At 57.9% G+C, this 25,177-nt stretch overlaps 1 protein-coding gene across 1 annotated transcript; it reads right to left on the bottom strand.

The window, feature by feature from the left end:
* Positions 1–1,269: 1,269 nt before the first annotated feature.
* On the bottom strand, positions 1,270–25,007 carry NPTXR (neuronal pentraxin receptor). Its single transcript, XM_058741262.1, has 5 exons — positions 24,077–25,007; positions 11,332–11,560; positions 8,572–8,819; positions 5,844–6,023; positions 1,270–5,503 (listed from the first exon to the last, which is right to left on the bottom strand). Exons 1-5 carry the CDS (start codon positions 24,686–24,688, stop codon positions 5,279–5,281), a joined length of 1,494 nt encoding a protein of 497 aa, XP_058597245.1. The 5' UTR covers positions 24,689–25,007; the 3' UTR covers positions 1,270–5,278.
* Positions 25,008–25,177: the final 170 nt, after the last annotated feature.

Below are 25,177 nucleotides of genomic sequence, written 5' to 3'. Positions count from 1 at the left end.
TATGGGGTAAGGCCACCCTTGAGGGGGCAGGGCTCCAGGCGGTCCGAGGAGAGAGGGAGGGCGTGATTTTTTTAGCCATTTTGGCGAGCAAGCCCCTCACACAAGGCAGGTGCTAAGATCGCGGGGCGGGCAGAAACGCCTCTTGGAGATCTCCGGCCATGGGTTTAAAATGAGCGTCAGCGCGGGTCAGAGAGCCCCGTGCTTTTCTGCCTCGGGGTTCAGCTGGGCAGGTGCTGGCATGAAGCAGGTGGGCAGAGGGATGACACCGGGGTTGGGCACGGCCTGCTGAGCGGGACAGAGGGAGAGAGGGTGTTTGTAAGTAAATCAGGACAAGAGAGGATAAACAAAGTATCTGCCGGCAGCTTCGTTCTGTTCAGTGGAAAGTAATTAAAAGCAATATTTTCAAACAAATCTGGATTCATTTCGGAGAATGAAGGAAGCACATGAGCTCTTCAGACAAGCCTCAGATACGTTTTTCCTGTCTCAAGTGCTGCTTCCGGCTATATACCCTCCGGTCCTCACGGGGTGAGGTCACTGACGTGGGAAATCTGGGAAACTTTGGAAAAGTCTGGGAAGGCATGTCCTACTGGAGTCACCACCCCCCCCCCCCCTGACCCGATTGGGCCCTGGGCGTTTCACAGGGGCTGTCTGAGGACATGGTCCAGCTACGAGCAGTGACAACATTGACAGAGCAGGAGAATGGAAGCCACACCCCTAAGATGGGGTGGACAGGGAGGGCTGGGGACCAGATCAAGGCCTCTCGGGGGTAGCGTGGGTGCTGGAAGGGGGCATGGGGGCAGCAGACCCTGACACTAAGAGTCCAGCCTAGAGGCCGAACGAGTCACAGGGATCCAGGTAGACTGTGGAGCAGGGGCAGGCTGAAATACAACCGAGTCCCTCCCTCTCTCCTACCCCATCTCTCTAGGACCCAAGGGAGGCAAGGCTCTGGGGTTCCAGGCAAGTGATTCAGGCAGACTGGGTCTCAGGGAACAAGTCAGGGACCTGGTTCCCAAAACTGGGGCACGAGGTGGGGATGGGATGTCGGGAATGAGGCCAAAGCCCAGTTATCAGAACTGGGACACTTTCCATGTGGGACTTACATCCTTCCTGCATAAATCCTGGGAAACGGGGTGTGTCTGCACCTGGGAGCTGGCAGGACTCTTCGTTTGAGAGGCAAAAGTGGTGTTGGGTGCGGCTATGGGACATCAACGTACCACGTGCTCTGTCCCGCCCGGCACCCCAGGCTAGCTCGCCCTTGGAAGAAGAGCCTCAGAGTAAACATCGTTTATTTTGAACATTCAAATTTACAAAAACAAAAAAGTAACAAAAACCCATGACATAGCTCATACACATACACACACACACACACACACACACACATACGTTGCATCTCATGTCACTTTATGTACAAAATTGGGCAAGGAGAAGGGGGCGGTAGGTCACCAGGAGAGTACAACAGTTTCACAGTGTCGGACAGCTGGATGCGCTCACTCCCTGCTCAGCCTGGGCCCACACGAGCCCCTTCCCCACCCAGCAGGGGTGAGGTGGGATTCGGGGTGGCAGGCAGCTGTGACAGAGGGGAAGAGAATTATCCCATCTCTGGGAGGGGACCCCTTCTCCAGTCCACTCAGGGCAAGGTGCTGGGAAATGTAGAGGAGCAGGGACCCAATTTTGGGGGTCGGGGGTAGGGGCCACTGCGTTGTGGGGAGTCAGAAAGCTGAGATCAGGTCTCCAGGGGTCCCGGCTGGGTGGCTCCGAGGGGCGCTCACCTTCCCTCATCTGTAAAACGAGGCGTGGGCCTCTTGAAGAATCCTTCCTGCCCAAAGCTGTGGTCCAAGGTCATGCACAATTATGGCAAGGTGATCGGCCCCCTTGGGAGGTTGATTGGGGGTACAACGTGCCACAAAGGTGGGGAGATCTGGCAGATAAGAGCTGTGAAGCACCTGGCGCAGGGCTTGGCCCAAAGCAGGAGTTTGAGAAACATCATTTTCCCCCTTCCCTGCCTGGGACACTTGGGAGACTATCCAGCTTCCTCTTCCCTTTCATTTCTCCTGGAAACTCAAGCCAGGAGGGCTGAGGTGGCGGGCACACTTCAGAGGCACATGTTCCCTGAAGGGGCTGAGACCCCTCCCATGGCTCCACCCAAGGGGACCCTGGCCCTGGGGCCAGCCCATCCCGGGCCTCTGCCTCCATCACAAACCCTGTGAAGGTAGTGAATGGGGTCAAGCATCTCTTCAGGCCAAAATCCACCCGGAGCAACGAATGCTAAGTGTCACTCCCTACAGAGAGCAGGGGTGCCCGTGCCTTTGCAACCTGTTTGGTTTGAATGCTGGACTCCATCTTCTGCCACCTGATTGACACTGGGCAAGTTACTTAACCTCTCTGTGCCCCAGTTCCCTCCCTTGTATAATGGGGCCCCAAACCGTTCCAACCTCGTAACTGTGTTGGGAGGATAAATGAGATGATGCGAGGTGCTCAGCACAGCGCCTGACAAGGTTGTAAGGAACATGGGCCTGGCACCGTCGTTAGCCGCAGCAGCTCAGGGACACAACCGAGCGACATTTCTAGCTCCTCCTTCCCCGTCTTCTCGGCTGTGCCCAGGAGCAGCTGAACAAGACCAAAACTAGAGTCCAAACGGCAGGCGTTGGGCAGAGGTGAAGGGCGGTCCATGGATGAAGGAGGGGTGGGGACAGCAGGCTTGCATCTTCCTGGAATGGAAATGGTCACCCAGGCCACTCGCCGATGGCCCGGACTCACGGCCTGCACCTTGACGCCTCGGGTTTGTTCCTGTTCCCTCTGGAGGGCTGACCAGGGTGACTCAGCACAGGACCGAGGTCAGATGTCTCATTATGACCGTGACAAAGCATAAAGGACTTGGGAGGACGCCTCTGGGTGGGCTCAGCCATCAAACAAGTTCTGTCACTTTCCTCCTAAGACCCTTTCTTTCCCCCCAGGCCTCCACAAAAGCTGCTTCCTTAAAAACAATAACAGAAACCCAGTAAGGCCCAGTGTCCCCGAAATCTGAGTTCTGAATTCCGCTGTCGCCCCAGCAACAGCATATGTCATTAAGAGACGCTTGACCCAGCACTTGGGCTGATGTCATCTGCTGTTACCGGGGCAACCTAGGTCTCAGCAGTCTGGCAGAAGCGCGCCATCGCCGCTTCTTCTAGGGCGAGCTGGGCTGGACGTGCCCAACGGTCTATTTGTGCTCTTGAAATGGAAACAAGGATCTGGGAGGTGGCGGCAAGTTTCGGAGAAGCCTCCACAGCAACGGCCCCACAGCCTACAGCTCATGCCTCAGGTTACATGCTGGCGGGGAGCAGAGACGGGGAACAGAAAGCGGGGCAAAAGGCACCTGTACCTGCTCGAGCCCGGTAGCCTGCAGCTGCCCAGACACCTGGTAGGTGACTGGCAGAAGGGACACCTGCCTTTTCAGCTTTCCATTCCTGCCAGAGTGCCTGGAGATCACACCTGTCCTCCCCCCTACTTCCTGGCGGGGCCAGATGCCAAGATGTTTCTGTGCGTCATCAGGGAAGATGTTCGTGTTGGAAAGCATTCTGACCTCCCAAACGTCCATCCTCTCAGGCGAAGGCTGGACTCGAAGACACTCGTGGACAGGCAGGATGGCATAGGAGGGGAAGAGCCATGAAGAGGGATTCAGAAGCCCTGGGTTCTAGTCCTGGCTCTGCCCCATTGGGCTCTGTGATCCTGTGCAAGTCACTTGACCTCTCTGAGCTCTTCCCCAGCTATACAAGCAAGAGGTCAGACTGGGTGGCTTTAACTCAGCTTTTACATCCTTCTACTCTCTTGGGGGAATCGGTGAGGACTCAGGGTGAGACACTCTCAAACAGGCAAGGGTGCCAGGCTGGCGGGGCGAGGGGCGGGGGGGCGTTGGAATCCAGAAAAGCTGGTTTTTACAATCTGTGCATGAAGTTGGCCTGCCTAGTCCCTTGCCCTTGCCCCTGACTCTCTGGAGCCAGCTGCTGACCCTGACCCATGCCCAGCCAGATCCCATCTGCTGCCAACTCTCAGAATCTACCCCTGCTACGTCCCCTGGTTGTTAGGCAACTTCAGGCTGGCCCCACCCTGTCCACGTGGAATCACAGACAATCTCACGTTTGATCTGGAGAGCTCTCAGCAATGACCACAGCAAGGGCCTCAGCTCACAAATGAGGAAGACGAGCCCAGAGAGAGCAGGGACTTACAGAAGGCCACACAGCAGGTTAGCAGCGGGGCTGGCTAGTAACCATGGGTTCCTCCTTCTCATCCAGCGCTCTGCACACCACTCCACCCTTCTCCCCTCTTTGCCTGCTCAGTTCCTTCCTGCCTTCCTTCCCCCAGAGGCTGCAGGGCCATGCAGAAGGGCTAGGTAATGCGACTCTGCCATAGCCTGGGGCCCAGGGCGCAGTGCCTCTGCCTCAAGCTGCTCCTAGGCCAGGCTGAAGTGGCCCAGGTCCTGTCCTGGGCACGGAGGAGGAGAGGGGACCTGCCACTTAGCACACATGTGGGCGAGCACAAGGGGTGACTATGGCCTTTTGGCCTCCTAGGGTCTTGATCCCTCAGGCTGGAGCCGGGAAGGGAATGTCCTGGAAATTAAGGTGAGGGTGGGCCAGGTGTGGAACCAACATTCAAACCACTGCACACAAAGAAACAAGGAAAGAGGAAGAAGAGAGGGTTCGGGAGGCTCCATCAAGATCCCATGGCCCCTTCAGGGGCAACTGGTGGAAAGATGGAGGAGGGGTGAGTCTGAGTCTCCTATGTCTCTGTCATGCCCTTCTAGGCTGAGGGGACAGCTCTAGAGCTTGTTGTGGCCCTGAAGGGGATGGGGCCAGGCCTGTTGCATGGGGGACAGGAGCACTGAGATAGCAGGCCCTTCCCGCCCCCCACCTCAACCCGGTGGGATGTGCTGTTGAGATCAGTGGAATCAGACATGGCTGATGGGCCAGGGTGGGTGGGGGTAAGAGACAGCTCTAGTCTAATGCCAAGAGAGTGGACAGAGCTGTGGGCACTGTTACCACCCTCCACAAGGTCCTGGACTCACCCCAGGCTTGACCTGTTGGCTTGAGCTGCTTGTCCCCGTCCAAGTGGGGTTAGGGGACAGCCATAGCAGGGCAGGGCATTCTGGAGGTGTAGGTATAGGTGGGGGAAACAGGAGGCACGGCCAGGAGCAGGGCAGGAGGGGGGGCAGTGTGTGGGTAGGCTGAGGAGGGAATGTGTGCCCCCAAAATAAGGTCCCCAAAATGGCAGGCAAGGGAGGGACCCTGGATGAGGTGGCCCCTCATGCCTTGGCCCTCCCCTTGCAGACATCAAAGTTAGCCTTTTTTGCACCCCCGAAGGCCTCCACCAGCTTGTCTTCCCAGGGAAGGACGTTGCCCAGCAGTGGCCCGGTACAGTTGGCAATGCCCAGGACCTGGGCAGGTGTCAGGGCATGGTCCCACAGGTTAAACTGGGCGATGTCACCCACGAAGGCCTGAGTGGCATCAAACCGGCCACCCAGGGCATCCTGGGCCAAGAGAGAAGCAGAGATAGGAGAGAGACATGGAGTGAGGCAGGGGGAAAGACAGGCAGGCTGACTCAATCAGGGCCTAGGTCCTGCTGAAGCCCCGTCCCCAAAGTTCTAGCCCCGTCCCCAAGTTCCATCCCTGTCCCCAAGGTTCCAGCCCCTTGGGCAGGTCTCTAGTCTCTCTGGGTCTCAGTTTGCCCACCTGCAGAATGGCTGGGTCAGACTGAGTGATCACTGCTGTGCTCTTAGGGTCCCGCTACCTAACCCCTCCTTCTCAGGGGCCCTGGGTGAGTGAGATATCTACTTAGGCCTCATGCCCCCATACCACCCTGAGCCTTACCTGCTCCTGACCCAGGATAAGGATTCCATGTGGCTTGATGGGGTGCCAGGCAGCCAGGTTCTCACCGGAGCCCTGCAGCTCCCCATCCTGGTAGGCAGACCACAGGCCGTCCCTCGTGGTCCAGGAGATGCAGATGTGGTGCCAGCCATTGTCCTTCAGGCTCAGAGGCAGCTGGGCCACCTGGACATAGGTCCCGCGACCCCAGGTCAGAGGTGCCACAGTCCCAAGGCTGGACCAGTGAGGAGGCAGGGGGACCAGGAGACCCGTGTTCTTCTCTCCCGGGACTGATCCAACGCTTGACCCTCCCACTCCTCCCAGCCCAGCATCTTTCGGATCGCTTTTTCTTCTTTCCCCACAACTTAACCAGGCAGCTTCTCTCAGATCACAAGGGACTCTTCAGTACTGGTTTTCAGGTGTTTCCAGCTAGTTTATTCACCCTCTTACAGGGTTCGGGGCGGGAGCCACATCTCACCATCTCTGAACACCTCACACAGTGCCTGGCACGCAGCTGGGCTCACACTGGCAGTGGCGGAATGAGCCTTGGACTCTGAGGCTGGGCACTGGCACCCAGCCCTGGCTCTCCCCACCAACCTCCCATGGGACACCTTGGGGAGGCTGCTCTTTCCTCCCTGGGCCTCAGTTCTTCATCTGTGAAGTAAGGAGGTCAGGCAAAGGGTGGCAAATGTGTGGCCACCTCTGGCTCCTCCACCCAAGGCAGACATGGCTAATCAATTACGAACCTAGGCTCAGCCTCGGGATCTTTCCTACCACAGGGCACTGGGAAAGCTGCTGGTGATTGATTCAAATTGGCCCGTGAGATGAAAGGTACTTGCTGCCTGTGGATTTGGGACTCCTGAGGGGCTCTTTCATCACCTAGTTCTGAGATCACACTTGAATACAACACTATCTGAGGCCTGCTTGGGGCCAGGCCTTGTTCTGGACACTGGGGATATGGATCCGGTCCCAGCTATAAATGAGTCTGAGTCTGCACGGGAGGGAAGAGCTTCAGGGCAACATTACAAGACAAAATACCGGGGGCCATTTGGGAGGTACAGAGGCTGTGAAGGCCCATAGGAAGAGGCAGGTGTGGGAACAGCAGACGCGGTATTCAAACACATCTGGAAGGACAATGCATCTGACCATCCCAGCAAGTTGGGGGCGCAGTAGCATCAAAGGCTAAGAGGCTGGAATCAAAGGAGAACGGAGTAATCCCTGAAGTTGACCCTCAAAAGGACTCTTGAAGTTCCTGGAATAGCGCTGTTCACTGCCCTGTCCAGGGTGCTGAATCCTTTCCGCAGAGACCTGAGTGCTGAGCTTGCGCAGGGCCAAGGATAGCAGCCAGGGGGTGTATGAAGGGGACATGGCAGCAGGATCTAGATGTTGTCCAGCTACCCTAGGCTTCTTAAGACCTACTGGGCTACAAGAGAAACTCCTGTCCCCTGGGCCCATCTCCTTCTTCTTCATCCTCCTCCAGGACACCCATGAAAGACACCTCCTGCTGAGCTGGGTTCTGATGGGTGACAACCACTCCTAGCAGATCTATGTGGCTGTGGGCTGGTCACGAGTGGGTGTGGTAGGTGGTGCCTACATTTCCGGGGGGGTCTTAAAAGACCACCGTGGCTGCAAATCCCAAAGCAATATGGCAGGCGAAGGAGGATATTTGAGGGGAATGAGGGTGATAAGACACTCCCTCTTCTGCTCAATCACCGTGCCCCTGCCACACCACTCCCCCATGTCCTTGTCCTGCCCTGCAGATAGGCGCAGGGAGGGCTGTGGGGCTGGGGGTCCAGGCATGGGGAAGATGGGTGGCCCAAGGATAGAACGGTGGAGGGGTTCACGGGGGGTTTCTGCAGCCCAAAACCGTGAATCATATCAGCACCCCTTCACCAGCTGTGTGGGCCTGTGTGCATTCTTTGCCCTCTCTGAGCCTCAGCTTCTCCATGTGCAAAATGGTAATGATAAGGGTGCCTACCTCCCAGTGCTGTTGGGCGGGTCAAGGGTGATAATGTGAGTAAAGTGCTTATGAGCACTGGGCCTGGAATAACAACAGCTCACGTGGCTCAAAGCTTGTTAAATGTTAGGCTTGCTCACACCCCTTTACATGTATGTAAGCCACTCATTTCTCACCACAACCCCACGGTAGAGACTACTGCCAGTCCTCCTTGGCGGATGAGGAAACTGAGGCACGGGGCATGTAAGTGACCGGTCTAATGTCACACAGAGGGTAAGCAGCAGAACCAGAATTCAAATCCGGCATTCAGGCCTGACCATGGCCCATTCTACTCTCCCTATGAGGAGGGCGGCAGAGGGGGAGCTGCAGAGGAGGACGGGGGCAAGGAGTCCACCAGCGCTCCCTCCCCAAGTAGGTCCTTGGGCCTCATTGGCTTCTCTCTTTGCCCATGAGAGAGACAGCACCCTGGGACAGACATCTGTAGCCATGTTCCTACAGCTGGGTCACTGGGGAAGCCCCACAGGTCTCCTCTGTAAATGGACATGCCATCACTTACAGCTCTCGGATCCAGGCCCCTCTGCAGCCAGCCCCAGGTCTGGCTTGTCTTTGTACTCCTAGAACCCAGCCTAGCACACAGTAGGCATTTCATATATGCTGAAGCTGCTGAGCAGGAGAACTCAAAGGGCCCGCAGGCTTGGGACCCAGCACAGTGCAGGTGCTCCTGGAAGGGTCACCCGGCCCCCCACTTTCCTCCCATTCTTCCCAGCCTCCACTCACCTTGTCATTGATCAGCAGTTCCATGGGGTCGTGGCCTGCCTCCAGCAGCACAATCTCATTGGCCTGCCCGGGCACGGAGTAGGAGAAGGGTGTGCCCTGGCCATTGCCACCCGACCTGGACCGCAGCCACATGCAGACGGTGAAGGCGTAGAGCTCAGGCAGCGCCTTCCGCACGCGGGCGTACATGTAGTTGTTGCGGATGGGGATGCTGATCTTGAAGGCATCTGGGGGGCTGTAGGCTGAGGACCCTGAGGGGAGTGGGCGAGGTGGTCATGGTGGGGATCAGTGGCCACTGATGGGGATGGGCAGCGCGGACTGTAGAATGAGGGCTACTAGTCCCTGAACAGCTGCCATGTACCAGGTGCATTTTCAGCCTTTTCTACCCTACCATTGTGTTGACGGGTGTGGTTAAAGTCCAAGGGCTCTGGACCTGAGACGTCCTGAGTTCAAATCCGGGCTCCACACTTCCCAGCCACATGACCTTCCACAATTCAACTTCACCTCTCTCGGCCCTAGTTTGCTCAGTAAAATGGCATAAATAAGAATTCCTCCCTCTCAGGCTTGTGTGAGGGTTGAGTGGGACAAACTATGTAAAGGGCCTGGCCCAGAGTAAATGCTCGACAAATGTTAACTATTCCAATGATCATTGTTTGGGGTTCTTTGCCTATTATTTACTTTTTTAAATATTTATTTTAGAGAGAGAGAGAGAGGGAGTGAGCATGAGCAGGGGAGGAGCAGAGAGAGAGAGAGGGAGACAGAGAATCCAAAGCAGGCTCTGTGCCGTCAGCACAGAGCCCAATGCGAGGCTTGAACTCACAGACTGTGAGATCGGGACTTGAGCCAAAGTTGGACGCTTAACCAACTGAGCCACACAGGTGCCCCTCTTTGCCTGTTTATTTAACAAGCGCTCTACAGTGCCTTCTGCATGGCAGGCACTGTCCTAAGAGCCTTTACATACATGACCTCCTTCATTCTTATGACAGCCCTATGAGATGGACACTGTTGTAATCCTCAGTTTACAGATGAGGCAACCTTGGCTCAGAGGGATTAGGTAATCTCAAGGCTACACAGCTAGTAAGTGGCAAAGCTGGGATCTGAACAGGATCATCCTGGGATTCCTTGATATCCAGGGCAGCACAGAGTTTCAGGGATTCTATGCCTTAAGTATTAGAGGGCTTTCTGCAGGGGCAGACTGGGGAGTCGCCATCTCTATGGGCAGGGGGTGACACCCACCACACCCACCTCTGGGATAGGAGTTCCCCTCCTCCAGCTGGTTGTTGAGGGCTGGGGTTAGGGGGTTAGGTCTGGGAATGGTGGACCCAGGTTCCCAGGTTCGGTTGGGGCTTGGGGTGAAGGCTGATGTGGTGATGCATCATGGTAAGAGAGGAAGGCGCTCGGTGACAGTCCCTTCCTTGAAGCCTGTTTCATAGATGAGGAAGTCGAGTCCCAAGAAGGGACTTGCCCAAAGGCATACAGACATCCAGCCTAGTTGCCTCCCTCTTCTCTGCCCGACAGCCGCTGGAGGGGGCATTTCCCCCAATCCCTTAGAAGATGCAGTATAGGGGGGCCAGTGGCAGGACTGAGGAGGGATGAGTTTGTCTTTCTTGTCTCTGTGCTCCAGCCGGAAACCCACCAGGCCAAGCCTTGCCTTCAGCTGTGCCCCTGCTACGGCCCCTCCACTCCACAACTGACTCCACCTCTGCCTGCAAGGACTAGCTTGAGGCTCACCTCCTTCAGCCTCTTGGATTTCCTTCTCTGAAACTTCTGTCCCCATCTAAGCCAGTCCCAGATAATTACTCAGGATTCCCCCTAACTTGTCTGTAAGCCTCTTACAGGATGCTCCTCCCAAGGTTTCAAAGATGAGAGTTCCCTGAGACCTCCTGAGTCCTAAGTCCCCGTATTTCAGATGAGAAAAACGAGGCCTGCGGAAAGGAAGCAAAATTCAAAAGTCTCAGCGCAAGCCAGTGACAGCTGTGGAGCCCGGAGCCAGGTCCCCTTGATGCTCATACCCGTGGACTACCCACTACCCTGACCCCTGGAAGCGCCAGGCCCAGGTGTTTAACAAGTGACAAAATCTGGATTCACTGAAGGTGCTATTTTGTGGGTTAAATGCATGGACTTTGGCATGAGACCCACTTTGAGGTTCAGATCCACCATTCACTGGCTGTGTGACGTTGGACAAGTCACTTGACCTCTCTGAGCCTCGGTTTCCTTTTCTGTGAAATGGGGATAATAACACACCATCCCTGTGTGGTTTGTGAAGGTTAACCCAGCTGACGTGTCACGTACTTAGCCCACTCCCAGAACGTAAGTGCCAGAAAATGCTAACCGTTAAAAATAATAATCACGGGGCGCCTGGGTGGCGCAGTCGGTTAAGCGTCCGACTTCAGCCAGGTCACGATCTCGCGGTCCGTGAGTTCGAGCCCCGCGTCAGGCTCTGGGCTGATGGCTCAGAGCCTGGAGCCTGTTTCCGATTCTGTGTCTCCCTCTCTCTGCACCTCCCCCATTCATGCTCTGTCTCTCTCTGTCCCAAAAATAAATAAAAAACGTTGAAAAAAAAATTAAAAAAAAATAATAATCACGATGACACTCCCCAATTATTCTCACCCTCTTGGGTTCTGCAGCCTCCTCCCCCGCCATCCCATCTAGCTTCAGCCTCTGGAGAGCATAAAAACGTTTTCGAGTGAATCTGCCACTTTGAGGACCCATCTGAGAACCAAGGCCTCGCCTGCTATGCCCTCTGCGGGGCCCAGGACCCACCGTGCTCCAGTTCGGCTACGCGGTCCTGTAGCGCATCCAGCTCCTTCTCCACTTCCTGCCGCTGCCGGTGGCTGCTGTGACTCAAAGCCATGCGCTCCTTCTCCAGGGTCAGCACCTTGGCCAGCAGCTGGCCCTCCAGTTCATCCATCTTGGAGTGCAGGGCGGTGGGCACCGCGGGCGCAGGGGCTGGGGCGGCTGAGAAGTTCACACGGGCCGGGAGCTCCTGCTGCTTACGGGGCAGAAAAAAAAGGGGGGCATGTGAGGTCACTTGCAGGGAGGAAGGAAAGAGACACGGGGCTCAGAGATGCCTACCACCCACCCCTGGTGATTGACCCCAGGTGAGCCTCAGTGTCTCCATATGCAAAGTGATGGTGAGCTGACCTCAAGAACATGTCAGCCTATGGTGGGGTCGGGGGCCGGCAGTGGAGAGCTCTGAAAGCTCCCCTGGGTGGGTCTGATGTTGCCATCGGGGCTGAGAGCCACTGCTGAGTCCTTCTTAACTGAAAGACTGGACACTGATGGGTCTTTAAAGGAATGGACAGTCTTCACTCATTCACTCGGCAAGCTTCTCTAAGACGGTGAGAGGCTTTGCGTGGGCACTGGGCAGATAGATGCAGGGGCACAAACCAGGGGCTTCTGGAATAGAGCTGCAATGGTGCACCCATTCCAGACTAGCATGTGGTTAAAGTCACAGGCTCTGGAGTCGGACAACCCGGGGCCCAAATCCAGCTCAAGAACCAATCTGCTGTGTGACCCTAGGCAAATGCCTCCACCTCTCTGAACCCCTGTTTCCTCACATGCAACAGGGGACAAGCGTATCTATTTAGAAGGGTTGGGGGATGATTGGGCAGTTAACGCCAATGAACAGAGCCTGGTTATTGCAGTTACTGTCTAGGGCAGAGTGTTCTAAGCTGGTCTCTGACACCCTCATGCTGCCTGGGGTGAGGACGAAGTGTTTAGAGCCCCCCTCTTCCTGTCTTAAGACCCCAGTGGGCAGGAGAATTGGGACAGGAGCCAGCGGGGGGGGGGGCGGCTCTCCTCCCCCTCTCCTGCTGGAGGAAGCCCCTTCTGGGGTGGAAGAAGGCAGGCAAGGCCACACGTCCAGACTCTGGGAGGGGGTAGTCTCTGGCAGGCACCGGGAGCATCAGTAGAAAATTAATAATTCAGCGAGCTTCTAGGAGCCAAATTAGACCTTCTCTGTCCCCTTGGCTTCCTCCACATCCCCAGAGGCCCAGGCAGTTCCCGCTCAGTCAGCCCCGGGCCTTGTCCGCAGGCTTAGCCCCAGTCCCGAGCTCAGTGAGTTCTCACGAATCTGTAAGTGAGCGAGTAAATGGTGAGCGCCTACCGCGGGCAGGGCACGGGGTGCTGGAGAGACAGCTGAGGGTCGAATGGACAACCAAGGTGCCCTGTGCCTCGCAGGGACGGCCCCTCGGCTTGGGGCAAGCACCCCTCCCTGGCCCGCCACTGGCCCAGCCCACTTGCTGGGTGAGACTGGGTGGATCCCTTCGCCTCTCTGAGCCTTGTTTTCTGGCCACGTGATGAGGGGGTAAATGTGTCCCCCGCCTCAAAGTGCTGGGGGGGGGGGAGGGCGGTGCCTGAGAGAAGCTGCCAGGACCTTACGCTGAGGAGCTGGGGGAGGGGGACTGATGCATGGTTCTGTCACTCCACCTTGAGAATGGGAGCAGGTGGGCTAACTTCTCTGGGGTCATTTTCCCTCATTTATAAAATAAGGACTTGGAATGCCCAGCTTGCAGAGCTGTGGTCAGGATTAAATGACGGTGGGCAGGAGAAGGGCCCAGACCAAGCCACCTTTATCCCCCACCACGTCCCACATAAGAGGGCACAGCCATCCATCCGTCTGTCCTCTGTGTAGTCGCTTGCTTGGCCGGCCGGGCTGGGCTGGGCTGCAGGCCGAGGGAGGTGGGCGGGAGGCGGATGAGCAGCTCCAGCGCACCTGACCCCACCCGTTACACTAACCTCCCATGTCCTATCTGGAGGGCTCCTGCTGACTCCCTGGGTGCCTACGAATCCTGACTCTGGGTGACTAAAAACAAAGCCTCAGTTTCCCCTTCTGTAACATGGGGACAACCAGCCCCAGGACAGATGTAAGAATGGCAGAGTGAAGTAACAAGCCCTCCTGGACTATAAGAGCAGAACGCAAACTGTGAGCCTTGGATATATCGGCCAACAAAGAGCTCACTACCTCCAGAAGCTTCCCTGGACCCCGACAGCCCATGGAGTGACAGGGCCAGCCACCCGCTGCATTTGAGGTAGGCTGAACTTCCAGGAAACGTTGGGCTGAGGCGTGCAGGGCATAGAGAGCATTGCATCTCAATGGCGGGGCGGGGGTCGGGGGGCTCTGGCTGGGTGTTCTGGGCTCCGGCACCCTCTACCCTCAGTTTCCCTCTTTCCACAGTGCCAAGCTTGGCACGAAGGGCACACATCTGAGTGAGACCGCGTGCCAGGCCCATCCTTGGCACTGCACGCGTATTTACTCCTCAGTCCTCACAGCCGCCCTTTTTGGTTGGTACTCTTCCTGCCCCCATTTCACCGATGGGGGAACTGAGGCAGAGGTCCTTCTGGATTTTCCACAGCAGCGGGGCCGGGCAAAGCTGATACCTCTGGCGCTCTCTAGCAAAGCGTCCTCCTCCCGCAGAGGGAGAAGGGGCCTGGCAGGAGGGAACAGGACGTCTACTGCTATTTACACAGACGCTGCGGTGAGCGGGCGTGCAAGCTGTTCTTTTGTCGGAGCCACCAGCTCTGCCGCCGGCAGGAAGGCCAGGGAGGAGGTGGGCTCTCCAGATCGTGTGCGGCCCCCTCCCCACCCCAGTGTCTGAATCAGAAGAACACGACTCCCCCCCACTTTCCCCATCTGCTGCGGGCTCAGGCTGTGCCGCGTGGGCTCCCGGCTGATGCCAATCGGGCCCCTGGCCCAAGGTGGGGGGGAGGGATGATGATGCCATCACCCCCCACTCAGGGCCCGAAGAGGCAGGAAAAGGGGGGCTCCGAGCCCACAGGCTGTTGCACTGGGAGTCTGCGTGGGATTCGGTGTAAGCACACAGGCCCTGAGCCAGCGCCGGGGTCCCGGTCCAGCTCAGCGCTAACGGGCTGGGCTCATTAGCGCTCGGCAGGGAGGAGGCGGGCAGAGGAGTTGTCCTCGCCGCCGTCACTGCTGTCACTACCGCGTGCCAGGTCCCGCACCAGGGAAGCACCGCGCGAACACTTCACAGCCCTCTCGGCGATCTGGGGAGGTGAGGAGGCCCACTCTACAGATGGAGGAACTGAGACAGTGAGGTGCAAGAACCCCAGCCCAGGCCCTTCTGATTCCAGAAGCTGTTCCCATTCTTCCCTCGCAGTGTGGGTCTCGGGCTGCCAAGAGGGCACGATGCCAGCCGCCCTGCCTGCCAGGGGGGCCAGCGGAAGTGGTTCTAGTGGCCACGAAAAGGCTGGGAGGGTCTGGAAGGCTCTGTGAGACCGTGGGGCGGGGGGGGGGGGGGGGGGAGGGCGGCAGCCTCACAGAGGGGGCCCGGATGGGAGGGACCTGCCCAGGCCGGGTGGCTCTGAGGCTGGGAGGATGCAGGGAAGACCCCAGCCGCCTTGTCCCCACGTGGGGTCTGTTCCTTTCCTGTGGGGAGCAGAGGGAGGGTGCTGGACCTCAGTGCACAGCTCACCCCCCACCCCCCCGCCCCCCGGACAACGCAGGGCCCGGCTCCAGGGGCAGCCGGGCGGGTGGAAAAGAACCAGCTTCACTCGCTTCCCCACCTGACCACCCCCAAGTCTCGTGTGACTCTGCTGGGCTCAGCTCGGTTCCACCAGCCCGGTGACCTTATGTACAGCTGCTGTGCCTCAGTTTTCCCAGCCGAAAGGGTACAGCAATAATACCTCCTAGCATATTAGTGATAATTGAGTTACATAATGCCCTTAGGGTAGAGCTGGCCTACGAAGGGCTCTGCAAGTGTGGATGATATTATTATTATTACTACTTGATTATCTCTTGAAGGGACCCACCCTGCTCCAACTCCGCCATAAATCTGTTTGTTTAACCATTACAATGAGAGAAGAAGCAAGTCTCAGAAAACAGCTACATACTGTTTATACAAAGTTGCAAAGATTCGAAACCGGATCATGGATTTGTAAAAGCAGGAAGAAACACAGGGGCGAAAAGGATACAAGTTCGGGACAGAGGTGACCCTCTCTCGGGGGTGGGCGGTCTGGAGCTGGGAGTTGGGAGGCTCTCAGGGGCGTGAGCTGGCTGTAAACGTTTTGGTTCTTCTTGAGCCTGGATCCCTACCTGGACGGTGTTCTTTATACCTCGGTGTATGTCTCAGATACTCTGCATTGATTTTCTTTCAAACACAAACAAAAACAAAAGAAAGCAGGAAAGGGGCGCCTGGGTGGCTCGGTCGGTTAAATGCCCAACTCTTGGTTTCAGTTCAGGTCATGATCTCACAGTTCGTGGGTTTGAGCCCCACGTCGGGCTCCACGCTGATGGTGTGGGGCCTACTTGGGATTCTCTCTCTCCCTCTTTCTCTCTGCACCTCCCCTGCTTGCTCGCTCGCTCTCTCTCAAGATAAAAAAAAAACAGGCAAAAGTCCAAAAGCAGTCTTTGAGCGTAGAATCTAACCCTGAATCTTAATGGTAGCCTTACTTGGCTCCTCTGTCCCTCTCTAGTCCGGGCCACCGTCACCTCAGCTCCTACACTGGCCCTTCTCCACACCGCAGCCGGGGGCAGCTGCCTAACTGCAAATCCAACCATGTTGCCGAAAATCCTTCAATAGCTCCCTTCCCCCACTGATAAAGTCCCAGCCCCTCTACGCTCAGCCCTCGCTCCCCACCCCTGCAGGCTACACTTCATTCCCACCTAAAGTCACCAACGGCCCCCAGCTCCTTTCTCACCCCAGGGCCTCCGTACATTCTGTTCCTTCTGCTAAGAACACACTTCCTGTTCCCACCCCACCTCCCCCCGCCAAAGCCTGCTCACCCTCCAGATGGCAGCTTTCCCCACACCTGATCTAAGATGCTCCAAAGGGAGAAGAAAGAGGGCTTCTGTGGAGAGACTGAGGGTCTCGATTCACTCAGTCCCTCCCTCACTCATTCGTCCACCCATCCACATACGCTGTGGTGACTCGGTGTCACGAGCACAGGCACGACTCACATCAGACAGGCCAGCGTCACTCCCAGGCTCCCTGCTTACTAGATCTGTGGCCCTGGACAAGCTGCTCAGCTCCTTTCCTCAACTCTAAAATGGAGATAATGGGGCGCCTGGGTGGCTCCGTTGGTTAAGCGTCCAGCTTCGGCTCAGGTCATGATCTCGCGATTCGTGAGTTCAACCCCCGCCCCGGGCTCTGTGCTGACAGCTTGGAGCCTGGAGCCCGCTTCGGATTCTGTGTCTCCCTGTCTCTCTGCCCCTCCCCCGCTCACGGTCTGTCTTTCTCTCTCAAAAATAAACTTTAAAAAAATGAAAAAAATAAAATAAAATGGGATAATAATAGTCTCTACCTTCTGGAATATAAGTAACAACAAAATGAAAGAACGTACGTGAAGACTGGCACACGATGAGTAGCTGATAAATGGTTATAACCATTATTATTTGCGGCTACTGAGGGGCAGGAGAGCACAGTGAGTAGTGACTGTGCAGGGCGGGGGGGGGGGGGGGGGGCCTGGAGCCGGCTGTCAAGAGGGAAATCCCCACTGTGTGACCTGGGCAAGGTTAACCCCTCTGAGCCTCCGTGTCCTCACCTGTGAAATGGGAGCAGTTAAAAGTCCCATGGTGCTTATGGGGACTCAGTTGGAAGGCCCCTAGAAAAGGCTGGCACAGAGGGTGCCCTATGCCCTGCTGCCTCTTCCTGAGTGACAGGTGCAATGGCTCCAGAGGTGGACGAGGCCTGCACCGGGCATGGGCCGTGCTCCCAGCTGGGGCGGGGGTGTGGGGGGGAGGCAGACTGGGGGTGGGTGTGACAGCACGAGAGCCCTCATGGAGGCACGGGCTCTGCGGGGCGGCAGGAGTCAAGGTGAGTCAGGGCAGGCCTCTCCCAGCAGGCCCTGTGTCTCCAACGAACCCAGCGGCGAAGGGGCAGGAAAGCAGGCCACAGAGGCCGGACTGGTCTTCGGTCCTGGGCTCTGAGGCCTCAGAGTTAAGTGATAGGTCACCCCCAACCCCAGGCTCCCTTGCCTCTCCCTTCAAGTGCTCCCTGTCCAGGGCTGCATTGCCACAGAATTCCCTCTCGGGCCCTGCTTGTCCACATACTTCTAGGCCCGGGGCCAAACATCTACAGCAAAGACTGGGGATCCCCCTTCCCCCCTCCCAGCCCATTTTAATAGAAAATCCTGGCTGTGAGCTCAGCTCAGCTTCTGCCGTGCTGTGTGGCCTTCAGTCACTCGGGCTCTCTGGGCCTCAGCTTCCCCTGGAGTCAAATGAGGGGCATGTGGGGGCACATAAGTGTTTCCACCCCGGGCTGGCTGTCTCAGCCTTGCCGCTAGAGTTCTATGGGGGGGACCGTGCACCCGAGATTGTCCTCGGGGAACCCCACCACACTGTCACCTGGTGAGGAGCACCAGCCCCTGCCTGACCTTTTTCCGCCTCCCATAGGCAAGGACTCCACAAAATGGCCAATAAACAGAAGAAAAGGTGCTCAACATCGTGAGTCATCAGAGATACACAAATTAAAACCACAGTAAGTTCACTGCACGCCCACCAGAACGGGGAGGGTTTTAAAAATAACCACACCAAGGCTGGCAAGCTTCACACACAGGTGGGCATGTAAACGCTTACTGCCACTTCGGCAAAGTGTTTGGCATCACCTCCTAAACGCTACGTAAATGTCTCTCCCGGGACCCAGACACCCACTCCTGGGGATGTATCCAGGAGAAATGAGGGCTTGTCACCACCAAAAGATGTCACAAGAATGTTCACGGCAGCCTTATTTGTAACACCCGGATGTCCATCCACAGGGGAAGGGTAAGTAAACGTAGGCGTGTCTATGCACCAAAACACTACAAGGCATGAAAAAAATCACAAGCCACCGTCACCTGCCCCACGATCAAATGTCAGCCATCGCGTACAACAGAAACACCAGACATAAAGGGATGCGGCAGTCTGGGGAAGTAGGGACTCCAGGGGTCCCAGAGGAGCCTTCAGGGACACTGGAAATGTCCTGCTCTCGATCTGAGCGGTGCTCTCGTCCAGACGTAAGTGTGCACTGAGCTGCACATTTAAGATTTGTGTGTTTTGTAAGTGAGAGACGTGAGCTCTTACGTATCTCGAATAGAAGATATACTTCAAAAGAAAAAAAAAAATCCCCCAGGTTAGGTGCTGCCTTCTGTTCATGTAGCGCCTGCCGAGCTTGGAACAGCAGGAAGGGCCTCCTCCCCTGGGGGAAGGCTTGCCAGGGACGGGAGGCCACCAGGGCACCGCACGACGGGGCAAGCTGGCTCCTCGGAGCGCCGTGCGCACCCCTTACATCTGACAGATGGAGAATCTGAGGATCAGAGAGAAGAAGGAATTTTCTGAGGTCACAGCAAACAGGTGTCGGAACCGGGGTTTTTAACACCTGGTGTCTTGCTAGACAAAGGCGTGGCACAGGCAGGAGTAGGGGGTTAAGGGCTGTGCAGTGGGGCTGTATCACCTAGAGATGGGGGAGGCCAGCCACAGGGAGAGGCGCCATCGGGGCTGCAGGCGGCTGGTGGGCACCGAGGATCCATATCCTCAAACAGAAGGCCAACGGGCAGAACCCCTCTTGCTGTAGCGTGCCAGCCCCCTTCACGGCCAAAAGAGGTAGGGTCAGGGAACCAGCCCTCACAGAGCAGAAGCTGCCAGAATGGGCAGCAACGTGTAAAAAAAAAAAAAAAAAAGCAACAGACTTTAGAAAAGGCACCGATAGATTCTCTAAGGCGCTGAGTTTCTCTGCAGATTTCCCTCAGAAACTGGAGGCCTGGGAGTGGGTGGGTGGGGGCTCGGTGAGGGCCGCACACACATGTAACCCCCCTCAACTCTCCCCCCCCTCCCCCGCCACCGCCAATCCCTAAGCAGGAGGCATCCGCCCAAGAACTCCCAACGTAGAGCCCAAAGGGCTGGGCCCAGATCCAGCCTCCCCCCCTTCCACCCACTTTACAGATTAGAAAACTGAAAAAAAAACAGAGAGGGAAGTAAAGAGCTTAGAGTCACAAGCAAAAAGAACTCCACTTTATGCCACCAGCGGAAGCCGAAGCCGGCGGTGGGGTGGGGGTGGGGGTGGGGGTGGGGCCGGGGTGGGGCGGGTTGTCAGGTTCTGGTCCTTCCACGTCCTTATCTGTAAGAGGGGAGTGTGTACAGCCCATTTCACAGGGCCCAAGACTGAATGAGCTAATCAGTGTTACTTAATACTGTTATTTATTATTAGCAAAACTTCCACGTGAGCCTTCTGCCGGTCCTGCCGGCCAGCAGGACAAGCCTTTGGGGACTGGCCCTCATCACTCTGGCTCTGGGGGCTCTGACACGAAACCGTCCGGGGCACCGTCTAGCAAGAGGCCCTGCCCCCCACCGGCCTTTCCCACTCTTCCTGAAGGTAGGTGAGGTCTGACCTCTCCAGATGGATCTAGAGAAAATGATGCCGACCAAGGGCTGTGGAACCAGACACTGACAGGCTCCCCCGCTGTGCGACCTTGGGCCAATTGCTTAACCACTCTGAACCTTGGTTTCCTCACCCGTACAAGGGGGATGAAATGGTTACCTCCCTTATGGAGATTTGATGAGGATTAAATGAGATAATGCCCAGTGCCTGACACACAGTAAGTGCTCAGCAAGCATGAGCTATAATTGTTATCAAGGCCAGGGTCCCCTGTGACCATTGTCAGGGTGTTCCTTACCCCCATCTTTCCACCCCAACATGGAGGCAGGCGACCAGCTTGCTAGGCCGGGTGAAGGATGTGGTTTAGTCAAACAAAGCACTGCTGATGGAATCAATCTGAAAGCTTCATTTTCCACATACATTAAATTAATGCAAAAAAAAAAAAAAAAAAAAAAGGAACCCTGGAACATGTATGCGTGGCTGGTTGCCATGTAAATGGTTCAACCCTTTTGGAAAGTGGTTCTTGGCCACAGCCATAAAAAATCAATATCCTCTGACCCAGTAATACCTCTCCTGGGAATTCAGCCTAAAGAAATACTTCAACCGACTTCAAAAGAAAAAAAACAAAAAACTATCTGCATGAAATTGATCCTGCAATGAGCATCTAGAAGAAACATAATTAGGAACAACCTACATCTCCAGCAAAGGAGAAGAGATGGTCAGAGCAGCGATGGATGATGGAGCCAGAGATAGATTCCAGCATATCATGGCCATCATTAAAACGGTAATTACCAGCAACCGGCAATTCTGGAACAATGGCTACATCTGGATAAAGGACCAGCAGGGGCTGAAAAAAATGGACGAAATGGTGGAATTAAATGCGATTTTCCCCCCCAAAACACATTTTGACTTTTTTTCCATTAACAGCCACGACCATAACAACAAAAACAAAAACACAGGCAAGAAGATAAGTAATTTCTCCTAGGCTCACAAACATGGTTCTCACTTGAGGCCTCGAGGAGAGGCTGGGCCAGTGTGACCTTCCCTCCCCTTTGGTAGAGGGCTGGTGGGGTGAGGGAGGGGGTGATACAGAGGCGTGCCAGGTGGGGACGGGCAGGGATGCGCAGGGGGCTGCGGGAGCAGGAATGCGGGTAGGAAAAGGTCAGTGTGCGATCAGGGAGGGCCTCTGGGAGGAGGTGTCCTCAGAGCAGACTCTTGGCTGATGAGTATGGCTACTCTGGGGGTAATCTGGGCAGAGGCAAGAAGGAAATGGGAGACGGGCCAGCTCTGAAATGAGAGCCTGGGAGCAGGCTGAGGGGTTTGCACCAGGAGGAAGCCCCATGATGGGCTTAAGGACGATCCTTGGGGCTTAAGGAAGATGGATGGAGGGGTGTGCCTGGAGTGGGAGACAACTGAGGAGTCTGCTGCAAGAGAGGTGAGGTCGACTGGAAGGAGGGCAGGGCAGGAACTAACCATGGCTTATCAGAGCACACCTGAAAAGCGGGTCGGCGGAGGACCTGAGTGCAGGTTGGGGCACCATGAGGGCAGGGGGCCAGTGTGACGTCCAGAGGGAGGTGCTCAGGAAGCGGTTGGATCTACCGGTCTGGAGCTCCGGAAAGAAACCTGGGCTGGACGAAGTTGGCTGGGGCACCACAGTGGACTGGGCATTGGGAGCCTCCGGGTGTGGCTGAGTTCACCCAGGGAAAGTGAGAAGAGAGCCAGGAGGGGTGCGACCGATAAAGGAGGAGGACCCCGAAATGGGACACAGAAGCAGAGAGGGAGGAAGAGCAGGTAAGAGGTGTCTAGAAGCCAAGGGCCCGGAGATCTTTAGGAGGGAATGATCACTGGGGTCAGATGTTGGAGAGGCGTTCATCAAGGTAAGGACAGAATCGTTCCCATTCAATTGATCGTCTTGGATGACGGCCTCAGAGCACATGCAGCGAGCTGTAAGGGGAGAGAGGTGAGTGGCGAGAAAACAGACCCTGAGAATCTGGGGGCAAGCTTTTGAGGATATCGGATGAAGAGAGGGGAGGAAGACGACACTAGCTAAAGAGAGCACGCGGTTCCGCTGAGCTCAGGAGTCTGACCCCACAACTGTCAGGGTCCAGACCCCAGTCCCTCCCAAAGACCCCAGGGAGATTGGCTCTGGGGCTGCCAGGCCCAGAAGGCAGATCTGGTGGGCAAGCAGACCCCCGCCTTCCTGCCTCCAAGTCCACTGCGCTCAGAAAGCAGGAGGGGCGTGTGTAGGGAAGCCAGGGCTCTCCCAACCTGGCAGGCTGGTCTGGTGACAAATCCCAGGCGCCAGGATCCCCACCCCCCCAACCTCAGCAGGCTAACTGGAGGGGAGCCCACCCTGCCAAATGCACAGGTGCTGGGGGAACAGGTCCAGGGCAAGCCCAGCCCTGCCAGCCCCAGACGTGGGAGGAACCACGGTGCCATCTGGGTGTGGAGGCAGGGGCTGGGGCAGGCAAGAGGAAGTTTATTGAAAACCGAATCTTTTTTTTTTTCTTTTTTTGACATTAATAAACTGTTTCCTAAAAGGGGGGGGGTTTGTTCCCATTTTGATCTTTGGCTACTTGAAAAATTAGCAATATGATTGCTTAATGATAAAAATAGCCATCACTCAAGTTCATGGAGCACATCTCTGCCCGACGCCGTTCTGGGCCGTTCACAAAGATGAACTCACTTCATCTTCCTAACGCCCCGACGAGGCAGGTGACATTACTGTCCCCATTGCACAGGTGGGGAAACTGAGGCTCCCCTTCACAGTTGCGCTTCAGTGTTTCTCTGATTATCTCCCTGCTCTTAGCTCTGGCATCCTAGAAATGCCCCAGAGGTGACGTAGGAACAGGGGGTGTTGGCCCGGCACACAAGCCTCCTGGGCTCTCCTTCTTCCTCTGTCACTCACCTTAGGAGGGCCCTGAGCCCCAAGTGTCTCACCAGTGAGATGACAGGGCTGGCTGTGATGGCCTGGCTGCCATGTGACAACCCCCCCCCCCGACCCCCACCAGAGGCGGGTGCTGACACCTGCACAGACTCCCTGGAGGGCCACTGGGCCACGGCAATGGCCAGCCTTCCACACAGGCATCATTTAGTGCCGCTGGGCCGGAGGTTGATCTGCGAGAGCCAAGAGGAAGGGGGGAGTCCCTACCTTCCCTTCCTTCCAGCCTCTCCTCCCTCTGCCTTCCCTTCCTTCCAGCCTCTCCTCCCTCTGCCTTCCCTTCTTTCCAGCCTCTCCTCCCTCTGCCTTCCCTTCCTTCCAGCCTCTCCTCCTTCTGCCTTCCCTTCCTTCCAGCCTCTCCTCCCTCTGTGTTGCTGACCCCCTTCCCTGCCATCTGGAAATCACGGATGGCTGGGGGGTGGTCAGTGCCTTGCAGCTGTCTGTCCTTCCTAGTCTGCCCAGCTCCGGCTCCAGGGGGCCCCAAATGGGTTTTCACAGGGAGGTGGTGGGGGGGGGGGGGTGTCTGGAGACTTCAAATGAGAAAACCCTGGTGGCGGAATCACACCACAGCCCAGAGCCGACTCCCTTTGTTACATCCCTTGTGTCTGACCTGAGCCAGGGACCGTTGAAAGGGGTGTGTGGAGAAGGAGCCCGCGGGAGAGCCTGTTCCCTGGTCAGTCCCCACCCCAGAGCTGCTGGCTGCCGGGCGGTAGAGGCTAGGCCAGCGCTATCTAAGTTCCTGCGGTTGGGCCCGCGGTCTGAGCCCGGGGCGGCGGCGGGGGGCGGGGTACGGGGATGGGAAGCACTGAGGGGCAGCCGGATTTGGCTTGTGGGGACACTCCCTTCCCTGCTCTTCGGCAGGACAGCAGGTTCCCCAGTCCCCTGGACAGCGCTTCCTATCTCCTGACCACAGGAAGTGAGTGGGACTGGTCCCGCGTTGGGGTGGGGGTGGGGGGGGGTCTGGAAGAAAGAAATGAAACGGGCATCTAAGGAGGCCCTAGGACGGGCCAAGCAGTTTCATATAGCTACATTTTACTAAATCCTCACTACAAGCGGGCACTCACGCCCATTTCGCAGAAGCCCAAACCGAGGCTTACGGCAGAGGGTGCCTGGAGGAAAAGGGGAGCGGAACGAGCCTTTCCCGCGCGCCCCCTGAGCCTCAGTCACGGCGTCGGCCACGGCCGGCCTCCCCGGGGCGCCCGCGAGCGGCCCCTCCCACCCCCGCCGTCCCGCCCCCGACGGCGCGCGCGGCGCTCACCTCGATGCGGTCCAGGCGGTCCCGGAGGGCTCGCACGGCGTCCTCCAGCTCGAGGATGAGGGCCGGCGAGTCCCAGGGCCCGTCGGCCATGGCGTCGCGGCGGGGCCCGGCGTCCTGGAGGCCGCGCGGCAGGCCGCTCTCGCAGCGGCCCAGCTTGCCGGTGAGCTCGCGGATGGTGTCCTGGTCGGCGCGGATGCGCGCCTCCTGCTGCAGCGCCGTCTGGCGCAGCTGCTCGGCGGTGCTCTGCAGCAGCAGCAGCTCCTCGCGCTCGCCGGCCGCCGCGTCGCCCTGCTCGGTCCCCGACGGGCAGGCGGCCGCCAGCGGCGTGCACAGGAAGCGGCTGAAGAGGGGCGCGGGCGGCAGCGGGTGCGCGCTGGCCGCCGGCGCCCCGGGGAGCGCGGGGGGCCCGGCCGAGCCGCCCGCGCCGTGCAGCGCGCTCAGGCTGCGCTGCGGGCCCGGGGACGCGGCGGCGGCGGCGGCGGCGGCGGCGGCGGCGGCGCTGGCCGAGGCGGCCGAGGCGTTGTCGGCGCCGCCGGGCAGCGCCCGCGCCGGGCTGGCCGCCAGGGGCACGCTGGCGATGATGCAGATGACGGCACCGAGGAACGCCAGCATGCCCGCGGCCAGCAGCACGGCCAGGAACTTCAGCGTGAGGCGGGCGGCGGGGGCGCCCGAGGCCCCCCGGCAGGCGCGGCGGCGGGGTCGGGGCGCGGGGCCCGGGCGCGCGGGGCCGAGCGGGAGCCGGAGCGGGAGCGGGAGCCGGAGCCGGAGCCGGAGCCGGAGCCGGAGCTGTTGCCGCGGCCGCTGCTGCCGCCGCTCTGAGCCCGGGCGGCGCGAGGAGGAGAAGGCGGCGGGCGGCGGGGAGGGGGAGCGGGCGCGGCGGCCCCGCCCCGCCGGCTCCCCCGGGGCCCGGCCGTGGCCCAGCCCCGCACCCGTTCCGTGCCGGGCGCCGAGGCCGGGGCGCCGGCGAGAGCTTTAGCCCGGCCGGCCGGCCGGCCGCCCGCCCGGCGCCGGGGGCGGCGACGCGATGGCCGCGCGGCGGGACGCCCTGGAGACCCCCCCACCCCCCGCCCCGCTCCGGTGCTCCGGCCCCCTCCCCGAACC

Source organism: Neofelis nebulosa, chromosome 8, assembly GCF_028018385.1.
Source record: "Neofelis nebulosa isolate mNeoNeb1 chromosome 8, mNeoNeb1.pri, whole genome shotgun sequence".
In the NCBI taxonomy this organism is placed as follows: Eukaryota; Metazoa; Chordata; class Mammalia; order Carnivora; family Felidae; genus Neofelis; species Neofelis nebulosa.
Note: the sequence above shows the minus strand (reverse complement) of the source record. Positions and strands in the feature narration are given on the sequence as shown.